The following is a 16093-nucleotide window of genomic DNA, read 5'->3' as shown; positions in this document are numbered from 1 at the left end:
GAGATACTAGGAAGGTAATTTTTGCGAGTTCCAAGCTAATAGGGCTTTTGAAGTTTGGTTACGAAGAAACTTAGGAGAAGGATTGGTATTTCAATTAAATTTGTCTTGTATCTATCACAGTTAAAATTCCCCAAAACCGAAAGACGTTTTAGAATACTACCAATGAGTATGATTATAAAATTTCATCAGCCATATTTTTAAATCTTTCCCTATTAAGCACATTTTAGCTGTCAGGATTTAGATTGCATGGTTCGTGTCATGGTTTGTTTTGTTTTTCTCTGTATTGTTTTCAATTTCTTTGGTTTTTTAATAGGTGCGAACAAAGCAGACAACGTTAGAGGGATCATTGTAATTATACTAAAATATCACATAATGGTACAGAGTACTCCGAGCAATACATATTGTTACTAGGTAACAATTCATTAATTTTACTTAAGTTCTAAGATCTCTATATGAAATCTCTTTACTCTCTGCTACGTAGTTTAAACAATATCAGTTCTGAGAATTTGGTGTCAGATCGGCAAATACTTGCTACCTGATTTTTTTCTTTATTCTCATTACCCCTATGCCTAACAATGCATGGATAGCAAATGGAGAAATTACTTATTGGCAAGACGAGGGGTGAACGTTTTACGTGCTTGCTGGTCGTGTCATTTTGTTAATTAACTAAATACGACCAGCACAGAGATCAAGAAAATGATTTTCAAAAGATACTGTTGGATTTTCTGTGTTTCCCTGGCTTTTCAAGATGGTGAGACATATTGAAATGTGTAATTAATACTATTTCTATTTGCTTCACTGATGATTTTTGCAACTGAAAAGTTCATATTGTCACATCGCTACTTTCGTACAATTCTCGAGAGGAAAGAAAAATTACTTGAAATAATTTATTTCGATTTGAGTCGGCTGGTTGCATACCCAAGGGGATGATATCCTAAAAAAGAAAAATCTTTCCTGAAAAACATTTCCAGTTGTCCATTCATAAACTTTTCTTGTCTTTCTTATCTAAAAAAAGGTTGAAATGTAATTATATTTCGAGGATCAGATGATCCACTGAACCGAGAGCAATATACTTTCGATCACAAATTTCAAGTTGTTTTTTTTATTATTTTCATAACTTTGCGAACTTTTTCCCAAACATGATTGCCTTTTTTATGAGAAATAACTGATGGAAAATTTAAAAACTATCATAAAATTTTCAAAAAGTTTAGAAAAGGATTAGTTTCCTGCATAGGGATCCTGTATTAGCCTCTTAGTTACTAAAGAATCACTTTATTAGTTACAACGTATTACTTTTCATGACAAAGGGTGGGACCATATCCCTATTGCCGCTCTCCTTCCTCTCACAGTTATGTTCTTGTTTTTTGGTAGCAGTTCTCGCCAGTATTGCTTCGGACTGTTTAGAAGAGCACAACCTTTACCGAAGGCGATATCATGTCCCGGATGTGAAGTACAGTACTAAGCTCGGGAAAAGAGCTCAAAGTTTGGCGACTTTCATGGCAAAAACTGACGCCGAACTGCGAATTCAAGGAAATGTGGATGAGAACTTGTATCATGAAAACTCATCACTTCCCATGACTATAAGTGATGGTTTAGAGCACTGGTAAGGAGGGTAACTTAGGAACTTGAGCACCAAAGGTTCAGGTTTGCCAAATGAGTTTTAGCTTAAAACAAATTCCGTCCGGTATAATCCAGAGGTCCATACATAACAACATTGTTAATAAACCCTTACTTAGACCCCACCTTTGCTGTTTTCCTCGTTATTGCCATGTACGTTACGAAATATTTTTTCTCTCACTTTTATCTCGCTGATAATTTCCTTGAAGGTTAGACGGTGGTCTCTATTACAACTATAAAAATCCACAATCAAACTTCGAAAACAGTAACTTCATCAGGGTAAGTGGTATACGTTGACCTTTCCCTCCTTTTTTTTCTTGATTTTTCCGAGATAGTTCCTCGTAATCCGTATTCAAACACCTCTTGTATATTTATCTGCTAGTAATTAAAGATGTGAATATGCTTCAAGAATTAGAATGGACCTTTCAATTCCATTGTTTTTTAGCTCGTTTGGAAATCGTACTTGAGGATCGGATGTGGTTATGCTTTAGTGAACAAGAACGATGGCATCGTTGAAACCTATGTGGTGACTTTGTACGAACCGCCAGCTCCTCGACAATTAACTGCAGAAGACCTTATGGCAAATGTTTACCCATCCCAGTAATCGTTAAGGTATCTTATGTCTGCTAATCTAATTTAAAAGTTCGTGTTGCTTATATTATCTAACTAAAACAAAAAAAAAAATCAGATTTTCTGAAGAAGTGACCGTGATCATTGGTTGTTTGGAGGATAAACTAAAAGAAGCTTGCTCAGAGAAATTCAATTTTAATTGCACTATGGCAATACTATTGAAAATACGAAACGATGGAGACATTTCTAATTTTCTTGTCTGATATAGTACTATAATTGAAAATACATATATCATTTTGATTTTCCCTAACAGGTTGTCAAGTACTAGTTGCAGATGACAGATCTGAACATGTAGCTGCAGTGGCCCATCAAGGCTCATAGAAATCCTTGGGATCAATATTTGAAATAGATGAATTGTAGAACAAGGGAATTTAAAAAAAAACTATTATATTAATTGGTGAATAAAGACTTAAAAACGGCACTGTTCATTAGTTTTTCAGCCCCAATGGCTAGAAATGAAGTGTTTCATTCATGACTATAGTGGTGCCATTAACTCCTGTTAGAGACCCCTTCACTTGGCATCTCAGGCGACTGTAAATTTAAAATTTATCAATTATCTTTATGTGTGTTTAAGTTCGTGCTGTGAATTAAAAAGAAAAAAATTAATCGTCAATGGACTCCTGACAAGTTATGTAATGCAGTTATAATCACTTACAAACGATCTGACTCGAAGTAAATGGTTTATGCATAAAGAACAATTTAGCACACGAAAGAAAATTTCGTAGTAGTAAAGGAAATATCATGGACAATAGTCACCCTAAAATAACATAAACTGTGAGTCCTCTCAGCTTAGAGGCGCGTGTTACCAAGTTTAAACCCCAGTTAAAGTAGGATTAAGTGAAAGTGTCGGTTGTCCATCAACGCATAGTTATGAATAAATCCACGAAAGAGATTATGCACGGGTGGTTTGGTTTCATCATGAATTGCACTTTGATTGGCATTTTCAAGAAATAACCATAAAAAAAAAAGAAAGAAAAGAAGAAAAGTAAGAAAATAAGCCATCGCCTAGCGCCTATCGCGACAACCCCACCCACTCCCTTCCCACAGATCCTCGATCTGATGTTTCGTTCCCAGACCTACAACAAAATTAATTATTTGTTCATTTCGCCACGAGCATCCGACTTTCTTGTTTGGCCCAGGAACATAACATGGCCTCTGTTCGCACCGAAACTATTGCTTCTAGTGATGGAAAATCCACTGGTCCAGCAAAACTAAACAAAGATCCCACTATAGCGCAGATCTTTGAGAGTTTAGAGTACGGCCCAGCACCTGAGGCAGCTAGTAGCGTGGACTCGTGGCTTGAAGAACATGGAAGGGACTTCGGACATTTCGTAAACGGGAAATGGGTGAAACCCGAGGGGAGGAAAGTTTACGAGACAAGAAATCCCTCCACAGGTGAGCGATGAATCGTTTTGTTAAGGCCACTGTGAGCTATCTGGAGTGATCCTCATGTGATCATAGTATTTATTAATGAACCCCCCAAGCTGCACTGTGCTGGATCGCGGACTTTGAAGGAGTGCTACGTGTGCATCAGCTGATCTCGTTTATGACTTATGCAGAATTATATTGTAGATTTATTCTAGAACCTTGCAGTGCTCTTGTTTCTTGCATCTCTCTCAGGGTTCGGAGATGCCCCACTCCTTCTCCCCCCCCCCCCCCCTCCCCGGCTTCAAGCTGTGCTGTGCGAGATAAAGTACCGGGGAGTATACTCTAATCAGATGGTTTTTTTCAGGGGAGAGGGAATATGTAGCAGTGCAAGAATCAACAGTCAGGAAAACAAATAAATAAGAATGCCAGATTAAGTCGTTTGCTTCCCCTTGGTTGATATGATGACTCTATCCTTCGTCATACTTCAACTACAAAAGACAATCAGATTTTATCTGAATAAGCACATTTTTGATCACACAGAAGTTCCTTTCTTCGTTGATCATGAAGTCAAAGATCAGCAAGTCCTAAGACAATGTCAACATTCATTGGCTTAATTTCTCTGTTGACATGGACAGATTTTCTTGACTGTAGCAACAGCAATTCCACAATCAACCTTTTTAAGATTATCTACCTTTTTTGAATGTTTTGTCTTCCATTAAATTCACTACTTAAAACAGAAGAGCATGTCAATAACAATCTATGTATTAGATTGGTCACATCCTCAAGCCTGTATGACTTTCTTTGTTTGATAAGAAAAAAAGTGTAAACTTTGTAGGAGAGAAACTGGCCTCCACAATGCAAGGAGAACAAGAGGACATAGACCAAGCAGTAGGAGCAGCAAGAGAGGCTTTTAAATCCTGGAGTAAGCTTCCTGGTCATGTACGAGCTCGTTATTTGTACAGTATAGCACGTCATGTTCAAAAGCATGCTCGCTTGCTGGCTGTACTTGAAAGTATGGACAATGGTAAACCAATCAGGGAGACACGAGATGCTGATGTACAGATTGTTGCAAGACACCTTTATCATCATGCTGGCTGGGCTCAACTGATGGATTCAGAAATGAGAGGTAAACAGTTTATGACAAGAGTAAACCTTTTGTTTTAGAATTTGCTTATTTCAATTTGTAAGTGGAAAAGAAGTTCTTTTTTGGTGGGAGTCTTATGTTAGTCTTAGTCATACAGGAAATAGTTACAAGTAACAAGAAGTATGTATAACTGTCAATAATGATAACTGAGTTGCTAGTCCGTCATCAGAATAGTTTCTCAAGAAAGATTTGTATCAGATACTCTTTCTATAGTAGTAGTCCTATGTCTTAAGTCTGGCCTAAGTAAAGAGAGAGATATAAAGAGACTGTATTGAACCTCTCAGCTACCAAAAAAGATATGCTCTTATCTTATGTATTCAGCTATGGTTCTTAAGGTTGATGTCAATTTGAAAATTCACTTAAAACCAAATTGCACCTGTACGTCCCTTACCACTTAAGTGTTTCGCATGCAAATACACTAGCTGTGCTTTAGGTGTTAGATAATTCCCTTATTAGAGAATTAAATTTAAATCTGAGCAAGTTTTCACCAGGATAATGGTTTAAAATTTTTGTTCTGTCTGATTATGTGTTCTTAGGATAACTTGCCTAAAACTGACCAATCAGATCACAGGAAATGAGCTTTGAATTCTGTTTATTTTTATTTTTTTTTTTACTTTAGCAGGCTTCTGTACTGAATACTGATTGGCACAATTGGATTTATATTTAGTTGGGGTCATTTTCTCTTTGATTTAATTAACCTCATTTGCAGTAGTCAGTCATTGTGATTTTAAATCCTCTCTAGATTGGAAACCTGTAGGTGTGGTTGCTGCCATAGTACCTTGGAATTTCCCTCTTATGCTACTCTGTTGGAAAGTTTGCCCAGCCCTTGCCATGGGTAACACCGTAGTGCTCAAACCAGCAACTTACACCAGGCTATCAGCTCTTCTGTTCGCTGAGATTTGTGCTGAGGCAGGGCTTCCTCCTGGTGTATTTAATGTTGTTACTGGAAATGGTGCATTTGGAAGTTTACTTGCTGCACACCTGGATGTTGACAAGGTGGCTTTTACTGGTTCTACAGAGGTATTCTATTGAGATTTTCTTTTGTTGAATGACTCTCACAGAGATAAATCATGTAATTCTAAAAAGTGTGAGTTACATGTTTATATAACTTACTAGATTGTCTGTGTGCGTGACCATGTACTGGAGATAAACTTTACCTTTTCTTTGGCTTAAAAAATTATAATATCAGTTAAATTTTCATTTTTGTTTGTAGAAGATCATGAATGTTACAATGCAATTTGAATTAAAAACAAACTTAGAGATGAATTAGGATTAAAGTAGTTTGAAAATTTTGAGTCATAGTCCATTTATTCATATTTGAAGGTTGGCAAAGTTCTTCGAAGACTAACAGCAGGATCTGGTAAGAAATTGTCATTAGAGCTTGGTGGTAAATCCCCTGTGGTTGTGTTTGACTCGGCTGATTTGGACAGCACAGTTGAGGGTATTGTAGATGCCATTTGGTTTAACCAAGGCCAGGTTAGGAATCTTTTTTTGTTTTATTTTCTGTGATTAGGCAAAGAAAATAGCTACAGTATTTTTTGTAATACTTGCAATTCATTTTGAGTGCAAATTCAAACAAAAAGGCCTAAAATTCAAACACAAATTGTATTGTGAATTTGATAGTGAAAATAGCCATGAGAGGTACTCCTTTATTTTGCCTAACTGGGTATGGTCATCAAACAGGTATATGGTATTTTGAGTTGTAAGTCTCAAACAAGGTATAAAATTTTACTACTTTCCCTCTTGAACACGGTGTCTTGCAGGATTTAAAGCTTTGATTAGGGTGGAAACTTTCACATTACTCAGTCTCCTGTAATTCTGAACTTTCTGTCTCTTTCTGTCTCTATGTCTCTATGCTGAGGTTGACATGCCACAAATTTACAGTTAATAGCCTTAAATTAAAGTGAGCAGCGAAATGAACAGATTTTTTTTCCTCACACAGAAAGAGGGTTTGAGGACCTTTCAATACACTCCCACCCAAACTTTTATCCAGCCCTTAGCTAAAACATCAATTTTAAAATTATGTACATTTAAAATATAAATAACGCCCATTTTTTTATTATTCTTTTATATTTTTTTATTATTCTTTTATATTTTTTTATCTTATGGTGGCACTATTATGGTGTAATGCTTTGATTCAGTGTTGAGAGATTTGTTTCTGAATTATGGACCTCTTGTTTTATTCTTCATTCCTAGTTGATGGTGTAATGCACTCCTTGAAAGAATTTTTTATTTGTATGAATCCCAATCATGTGATTTGTGGTTGTTTATTGTGTAAATTTTCATCTGAGACAATCATAATAATTATAATGATGTGTTGGCCTGTAGGTTTGCAGCGCTGGTTCCCGCTTGATTGTCCAAGAGACCTGTGCCAAGCAGTTGGTAGATAAGATCAAAGAACGCATGACACATCTTCGACTTGGACACTGCCTAGATAAAGTGATTGACATGGGAGCAATAGTTGATCCCTCACAGAAAAAGGCCATTGAAGCTTTTGTCGAAGAAGCAAGGAAGGAAGGGGCTGAAGTGTATCAAAGCTGTGCATGCATGCCATCAAATGGGTCTTACTATCCGCCAACTCTCATAACTAATGTACAACCAGTGTCCAAGATTGTGATGGAAGAGGTACAGCAAAGAGAAAAGCAGTTACTATGTAATTTTGAATGAGATGCATTTTGTACATGTAAAAATAAATTTAATTTTTCTTCTGTACTAAACAGGTATTTGGCCCGGTGTTGACAGTCCTCACATTTAGAACTGCCAAGGAAGGAATAGCTTTGGCTAATAACACTAACTATGGGCTCGGAGGAAGTGTCTGGACAGAAAATTTGTCACTAGCCCTGGAGGTTGCCATGAGCATCAAGGCTGGCTCTGTATGGGTCAATGGACATAACCTTTTTGATGCTGCAGCTGGTTTTGGTGGATACCGTGAGAGTGGATTTGGTCGTGATGGTGGAAAAGAGGTTTGTTGAATTGCATTGATTTTGAGCCAGTTAGAGCTGCTACACTATTGAGTTTTGCAAGTTGGGATGTGGCTTCTTTAAGATTTAGGATTTTGAGGGAAAGGGGGGAAAGGGGAGATTTGAGATTGAATAATGTTAATGTAAAAAGAACTCACGATTTGGGAATTCTGCAGTAGGTAATTGGCAATTTAATCCATGCTCTCCACCCAAGACCATAAATAATAATGATGGAGTAACAGCTTGAAATATCTTGACAAACAGTGAAAATGCTTTGGAGAATTGAGAGCATGATAGTCTATTTTATCCAGGGGTAAAAGGAAAGCATACCAGTTTCAATCTACATGTTGCATATGAAGATTCTACTTTCCTTACCATATTGTGTGCCTAGCTAGCTGTGGCCATCTTGCCTGTGTTCATGATGTATTAATTCACTGAGGGTGAGTTTGAATACACTGACTGTTTGCATTCTACAGGGTTTGTATGAGTATGTTTACCCATCATGGCAAGCCAGACCTAGGCCCAGTGTGGATGATTATGATGTGAAATCCTTTGGCTCCTCAGTTCCAGCCAAAGTATTGAATCCAAATTCAAATCCTATAAAACTCCCAGATGCATCATCTGGAAAAGCAGGGATTGCTCCACTACCAAGGTAACCAAGGCTTGCTCTCAAACTCATCACCATTCCCTTTTTTTCTCCTTAGTTCTGTGTGTTAAACTTGTTTACATTGACATTAACTGAACTAAACTTAGCAAACTGAGATGTAGGGCTCCAAGCTGAACTAGACAAAGTCCTTGTCTCTCTGTGCTTCAGGAATGTGGGGTAATCATACACAGTTACATGTATGACCCATTTGGCTCTAAGATTTAACCCTCTCTGTGTGGATTTCATTCTTGTGATCTATTGTTTCTTCTTGCCTCATCGTGATACCAATTTTCTTGTGTTCAGTATTGATCACACTTACAAAGTATACATTGGAGGAGCTCAAAAAAGGCCTGACGGAAACTACTCTCGACCAGTATTGGACCCTAATGGACAGGTTATAGGACAGGTTGGCGAGGGGAACAGAAAAGACATCAGAGATGCTGTGGAAGCTGCCCATAAAGCAGCTCCAGGGTGTGTTTTTGTGCACTTTTCATTTTCAGTAATTAAGACCTTAACTCTTTCACACTAACATCAGTATCCACATTCTTTACAATCTTCTCTGTACAATTTTTTTGGTACTGACAAGGAGAATTTGTTTAACATCAAAGCTTCTTAGGTTGGCCGTCATTTACTTTATTCCTTTATTCACATGATCTTAATGAATAATTCAGGAGAAATTAGATGCTGGTCACTCTTAGGGTTTAAAGGGAAAGAGAAATATAGAAATATAAGAAATATAATTATTTCTCGTAGAGGATGTATGTTACATATTGTTAACATAGCTACATCTGACAAGTTGATAAGCTGATTGATGTCAAGACTCTTAAGTTTTTTTTTACTGTTTCCTAAGTTATTTTGAATCAGATTTGTTGCTTATAATCTATTTGTCAACTTTGAGATTCGGTAGTTCTTGAAGTGAGCATCATACATGTGCAAGTATGTTGCGGTTAATTAGGTTAATATAATCACTCCTTTTTTTGTCCTTATAGTTGGGGGAAAAGAGCTGCCCATAACAGAGCACAAATCGTTTACTACATGGCAGAGAACTTAGAGCTACGGCACAGTGAACTTAGCCAGAGACTCTGTGACATGACTGGATGTTCTGTGGAAGAAGCTAAGAAAGAAGTGGACATCACAATTCAGCGCTTGTTTTACTGGGGTGCTTATGCTGACAAATATGGGGGTGCTGTGCAGGTTAGTCCAAGAATACACCTTTTGAGGAGATGCATTTCATATGGGGGGTGGGTAAGAATGAAATAATAATGATAATAAATTTAATACTTATATAGTGCAAAATTCATTACAAGTATATGATCTAATGCGCTTTACAATAAATTAAAAAGCGATAAAAATCTATATAGTACATTGTCTAAAAATGTTCACACAATTAACAGTATGCTTGTTGTTATGCCTGTAGCCTTTTTTGGAGGTCTGCGTGCATTCTCATTGATGAAGTTATAGTTTAGAGCTAATTTAAAACAAGAGGGGAAAAAGACTCACATTTTGATGCATCTTTCAGTCATTATTATGGAATGCAGTGGTGTGCTACACACTACCGAACCAAATACATATATGTTCCTATATGTCAGCAAATTGCAAGATAACGTAGAATTTTGAATTTTTTTTTTGTTAAAATGAGAAATATGGATACTGCAAAGCATACCGATACTGTTTTAACTTCCGTTACCGGTGTATGAAGGGGAAAAAAGGGAACGAAAATAAGTTGGAGTAACGATCACTGATCTCTCCATCCTTATTAACATCACTCACGCAGGCTAACACTGTTTTGAACTGTCTGCTTCAGTTGTGTTCTTGAAATGTTATCACTTTCAATTTCTTTAAAGGAAACTCCATTTTATGGTGCCACAGTAAAAATTCACGAGCCAGTAGGAGTCATTGGTATCACGTGTCCCGAGTCCTGTCCTTTACTGGCTTTTGTGTCGTTATTGGCTCCCGCTGTCATCAGAGGAAACGCCGTGGTGATTATACCAAGTCAGAAACACCCAATGATAGCAGTGGACATGTATCAGGTTAGACAGTTTTATGCCATGGGCGAGTAAAGTAAACGATGAAGGCCATTTACATGATTCCACGCAACAAATGATAAATAGGAAAAATCAAACATAATTTATTTGATTTTCAGATCTTTGATACATCAGATTTACCTGGCGGCGTGATAAATATAGTTACAGGTGATGGAGATCATCTTACCAAATACTTGTCTGAGCACCAAGACGTGCAAGCTATATGGTACTTCGGCTCGGCAGAAGGGAGCAAATTCGTGGAGTGGTCCTCTGCAGTGAACGTAAAACGTACCTTTGTGAACTATGGCGAGAGCCGTGACTGGTTCGAAAACGCTCAAGGGCAGGGAGAGGAGTTTTTGTTTCACTCTACAGAGTGTAAAAACGTCTGGCTACCCATGGGAGACATTTTTGCCAATTAAAATGGACTTTTGCACGAAGTATGTCTACAGCCGTGAGGAATTTCCTCTTGAATAAACTGAGGGATTGAGAAAAGCTAAAAACTAGAATACAGCCGATTATTTCCTGCCGGGGGAAAATTTTCATTTGTTGTGAGATAGAAAGATTCGTTTTTGTTCGTTACAGAAATTTAAAGTCTCTCCGATATATATGTAGCTCTTTCAGTATTAATATATTTTTTATCTACTGATTAATAATGCAATGAAGGTTTAATATGTTGGAGAAAAGAAATATAAATGTGAAACACCATTAACATTAATTATAACATACGTGTGGTTCATTTTCGAGTTAAAAAAAATGCTTGGTATGTGGATGGCCAACAGTAAAAGAATTCAGATGTACTTATATGCTGACTAAGAATAAGCAATTTTCTTTTATTTTACTTTGAGATTCATCCCAGGTACTCGAGGTTTATTGAATAAAGTCAGTTATTTCTCTCTTACATGTTCTGTATTTGTTGAAACTTCACCTTCGTTTGTTTAGTAAGTTTGGGGCTGAATTTAAAACATGGATAATAGTCTATGACTTTTGCAAGGTACAAACTGATATTTCTTGTTACTTAATCAAACTTCTAACCTTCATAAGAAATAGAGGGTAGCTAATCAGAACACAGAATTCGTTTCATCTGCCCATAAGCGCTGCCAGCTATGTTATAAATTAAGTTATTCCTCTACTCCTTCATTCTTTTGAATCCATCTCGTAGACGTCTATCTTAACGCCCTGGTGGAAAGTCCCATTGAAATAAGCCTTGGTGATGACACCGTCTTTAAAGTTAATAAATCCTTGAAAGGTGATTTACTGTAGACCCATGGTGGACAAATGGTGCGAGGGATAGAACCTCGCTACAACTTTGTGAATTCCAATGAAACCGATTTGGGATGCAGGCCTGTAGCACGCGGGAATTTACGAGGTTTTATTTAAAGAGGGTGGATGCGATGCAATTTTATGTGCTGATAGTACGTTTGTATCTTTGTTTCTTGCTTTTGAATTAAACAGGGAGCAAAACTCAATATTATCAATTCATGATGAAACTTGCAGAGTTTCGTTTCGAAATCGTCAGCCGTCACCTTGTCTCGTTGCACTAACCGTTTAAAGAAAACATCACCGATTAATTTCTGTCCAAGTGTCAGAACATAAGTGAGGAAAGAAATGTGATATTCTGAAAATTCTGAGCATGTCATTCACGGCACAATCTACATGCAGTTCGTTACCACATTTCACTGTACTCTATTGCTCTTAAGAACCCTTCTGGCTAAAAAGTTTGAGACAACAACAAAGTTATGTTAACACGCCCTCAAATTTCTCTTCTGTTAATGAGTCCTATTTTCAGCGGCTGGAAATAGCTAATAGACCATGAGATTTGCAGATTGTTCCCCTTACCCATCCCTCCCACAAGTACTACAAAACCTACAGTGGTGACTCTGAGCAACTCGTCTGTACAGTGCAATGTAAAAGCACAGTCTTTCATGAATGGCATAAACCAAGAGAGAAGCTAAACTCTAAAACTAGCAGCAAATAGAAGTGATGTAGCGTGCATCTATTGTTCTACCACCAGAGTCGTCACCCACATTTTGCATGTCAAAGCTGAAGCTGAAGTCTGAGCTGATGATAGCATTTCGATGGAAGTAGAGATAGTCACCAACTAAGTTGGTCTTCAGATATCATGGTTTAGTGACGAAGGGGCTCTCGCAGATGACGAGCATTACTCCATTACCAAGAATTTAAATCATACAGTTTTTGAAATACGTAACACTTTTATCATCAACAGTACAATCATCAACAGTACAATGATACCTCTCGTTATAAATTGAAAGTTCTTGGTGAGATAATTTTTATTCAGTAATAGCGTACGATATCTCAATTTGAATATGTGCGAACTCTCTGTTTGTGATTTTTGAAAGTCTTCTATTCGCGCGTTCGTTGTTGTTTGTTTGTTTGTTTTCAGTTTTCTTTTCATTCCCTTTCTTCTTTCTTTCTTCAATAATGTTTACTAGGTGTTCTCGTTGTTCTGCTGTAGACTAATTTATACGCCAGCGTTCAGTCCAACCCATTTTTAGTTTTGGAAGCTGAAACCAAGAGTTATTTTTTGGCGCGAAGAAAAAGCTAACCCTGTCTGAAAAGAATGTAAGGGTTTATGATCAAAGAACAAATATTTCCCACCCAAATAGTCTCATTAAAACTGATATTCAAATCTATCTCGTAGATGTCTCTCTTAAAGCTTTGGTTAAAAGTCCTGTTGAAATATCCAACGATGGTAAATTCCATTTTGAGAGTTGAAAAATCTTTGAAATGCAGTTAACTCTGGAAACATAATTGAAATATGTTACAAGGACTGGAACCTTACTATACGCCTCTGGGAACACCAATAAAACCGAGCTGGAAATTTTTGATGCAAGCGAAGCGCAGGCAAACGCAAATGCAGACTTATTCAAAGTTAAGGACTCGACGATGCCATGGCAACGACATGTTAGTAGACGTGGTTTAAATTGGCAAAAAAAGTTGTGAGCTAAGGTCGTGACTAATGAGACAGCAACTCATTGCGAAATGTCTTTATAAAATTTTGCTTCGTACGCATTCGTATGCACTGCTTCCAAGCAATTCCATTCTTATTCTTCCTTTTTTTGATCTCTTTCTACCCAACATTTCCGGCAACATTTCGCAAAATTGCTTCAATCTCTTCTGTGTTAAGACGGTATGCGAGTAAGGAGGCAACAAAATTGAAAGAGAATGATTAAATACTCCGATAATGTATATCGTTCTGTACGTGGGAACAATGCTTAGGAAGGCGCATTTTGCTTCGTTAGGCTTTAGAAATTGCAAAAAGGATAAATGTTGCCATTTTTCTGATATTTATTTATATTTTGACCTTAAGATAACAGAGTATTTGTTTAATCTATCGTTTTTAGTTCAACCAGCCACAAGGAAGTTGAAAGACTCACAGAAAATAAACGCCCTATCCAGCATGTTGTGTTAAATGATCCTTATTACACCGTTAAAAATGATGTCATCTATGCATGCGCAGCCACTGTTCCGACACACGTAACTTACCCAGCCATTGTCACGCCGGTACAACCTGTCACCTCGAATCATCCTCAGTGTTCATAACTGTAAAGATCGCTTTCGTATCCACGTCTTTATCCGCTGTTCAAATATATGAATTTCATATATTCACTGTCGTTTATAGCTCTTGTTTGATGTAAGCGCCACGTCAATCACAAGCGGCCCATACTCCAGGTGTGAGATGATCATCTTACAAAATAACAGTCATGGCGAAATTATATGAGTTTGTATGGGAATATTTTGGACCGCTCTAAGGAATAAAAAAAAAAGAAGTCAAATTCTCACAAAAAATACCTCACCTTACATCCACAGTGCGTTGCTTGTTATCTGACCGCTTACTACGTTGAAGGGAACCCATTTTAGCGAGTTATCTATTTTGAAGTTTTCTACTTACATAAGAAAAGGGCTTTACTTGTGTACGTAGAAAACCTCGGTTTCTTCGATGCTTTAAATGAGTATGTAAAAAACGATCCCGCCCCCAGTTTATGCGGGTCTCCATCCTGCCTGAAAATGACATCGCCAGGAATTTGGATGTCGTTATTAGTCGTGGAAGGGTCCAGCCAGAATTCAGAGATGACAAATACATTATAATTCCCGTGAACAATCGTTTGCTTGACCAGCTAAAACTTCTCGCGTGAAGCCATTGACCGCACATTAAGATGAGCGATAGTAACGTTGACCTTTCTGCTCTTTGGGTTTTTCCCCCCAAAAACTGGGAGGCCCAGGGTTCAGTTCAAGGTCGTGGATAAGTAGAAGAACAGGATAAAGTGAGCAAACCGAGTTGGAGTACAACAGCGTCGGGGCACTAGCTCTTTTCCCCTTGATTACCACTCGGGCTAATGTCCGCCGCTATGTTGGAACGAGAAAGTTCGGTTGATGAGCAACGTTTCTGGTCACAATACCACCCAAAAGTCTCGCACATTTCGGCAGAAATTAGTGTTTTTACTTTTTTGGAATTACATCTTGTTCCTGAGTCCCTTCTGGTGTAATAAGAGAGCGAGATAAGGCAAAAAAAGGCAAAAAGTATAGTATTTGAAGACATGACTAATATCCGAAATTACAATTTTCCCATTTGACAACAAACACGACTTTGAGGAAAACAGTCAAATTTTTGCATGTTTTTTATTCAAAACAAGTTAGCACATGATGGGATGGATCAGCTTTCGTTCAGTTTTCAAAGAATAATAATTGGTTATCCTTTGAAACATTCGCTCTTGCTGATGTATCTCAAATTAAAAACGGCAAAGATGTTATTTTATCTTACCATCATTGAATCAAAGGCTCTGTGAGCCAACTCATTCAAATTATTTGAGGGATGAGATTGAGTTTTTGTGTAATTTCACTTCATGGTTTGTTTCAGTTTTGCCTACTTTTATTGAAATGCATGAATGTGTGTAGTGTGTTGCACTGCTATGAGCTTCATATAAGTATGCTATGTGCATGGATCTTCATAATTGTGGGCTGAAAATGAGTAGGGGTGTTAATTGGTTGGGATATGATAATGCACACAGGGAGCAAGCTCTTTGGGGCTTTGGAGTAATACATTTCACTGAAAGTGAGCAGAAGTGAAACATACTACCATTTGTTTGCTTTCCTTGCAGTTCCACAAATTCTTGGAACCTCTGGTTAGTTTCTTAACAACAGTGGACGGAGCAGTAGAACAAGTAAGTGGGCCAATGATGCATAAAAGTATTGGGCTATACATTGGTGCTTACGACAGTGCCTACTATAAAAATCCTTCATTCTATGTTCAGCCCCTCCCATAACTTTTCTTATGGTTGAACAATAACAACAACAACTTGCGATGAAGAACAATAATATTCTGAGGAATAGAGAATGGTTGTGAGTATCAGAAAACCCACATACCTTCTTTGTCTTAAATGGCATTATTGACAAAGTATATTTATTTCTTTACCTTCATTTACAAAATGTTTTTGTCCTCTTTGATCGCAAGAACAAGTTCTGGTGGGGGTGTGCCACCCGCTTGTTTAAACTCTTACCCATTTTAGACCAAAATGTGCGATTTTCCCTACCCAATTTCAGACCAGACTCTTAAAAATGGCAAAAATCTATTACCTATTTCAGACAAGCAGGCAAAAAATACCCAATTTCAGGCCAAAATGTCCAAAATCCATACCCGTTTCCAGACCGGAATAACTAAAAAACTATACTGTTTGGGGCAGCACAC

General features: G+C 37.5%; 2 protein-coding genes across 3 annotated transcripts; both read left to right on the top strand.

The window, feature by feature from the left end:
- Window positions 1–696: 696 nt before the first annotated feature.
- LOC131769020 (Golgi-associated plant pathogenesis-related protein 1) lies at window positions 697–2221 on the top strand. Its single transcript, XM_059084759.2, has 4 exons — window positions 697–751; window positions 1372–1603; window positions 1827–1896; window positions 2063–2221. Exons 1-4 carry the CDS (start codon window positions 697–699, stop codon window positions 2219–2221), a joined length of 516 nt encoding a protein of 171 aa, XP_058940742.1.
- A 1129-nt stretch (window positions 2222–3350) lies between these two features.
- LOC131769002 (aldehyde dehydrogenase family 16 member A1) lies at window positions 3351–11287 on the top strand. Of its 2 annotated transcripts, none has more exons than XM_059084725.2 (11): window positions 3351–3642; window positions 4451–4741; window positions 5502–5779; window positions 6083–6235; window positions 7088–7384; window positions 7480–7722; window positions 8196–8371; window positions 8669–8836; window positions 9355–9559; window positions 10210–10395; window positions 10509–11287. In XM_059084725.2, exons 1-11 carry the CDS (start codon window positions 3396–3398, stop codon window positions 10806–10808), a joined length of 2544 nt encoding a protein of 847 aa, XP_058940708.1. In that variant the 5' UTR covers window positions 3351–3395; the 3' UTR covers window positions 10809–11287. The 2 variants fall into 2 exon arrangements, with proteins under 2 accessions (XP_058940708.1, XP_066030705.1); XM_066174608.1 differs by having other exon boundaries at window positions 3520–3642; window positions 4429–4741.
- The last annotated feature ends 4806 nt before the right edge of the window (window positions 11288–16093 follow it).

The sequence above is a fragment of the Pocillopora verrucosa genome, chromosome 1 (assembly GCF_036669915.1).
Source record: "Pocillopora verrucosa isolate sample1 chromosome 1, ASM3666991v2, whole genome shotgun sequence".
NCBI classification, from domain to species: domain Eukaryota; kingdom Metazoa; phylum Cnidaria; class Anthozoa; order Scleractinia; family Pocilloporidae; genus Pocillopora; species Pocillopora verrucosa.
The sequence above is the reverse complement of the archived record's forward strand: the minus strand, read 5'-3'. Positions and strand labels throughout refer to the sequence as shown.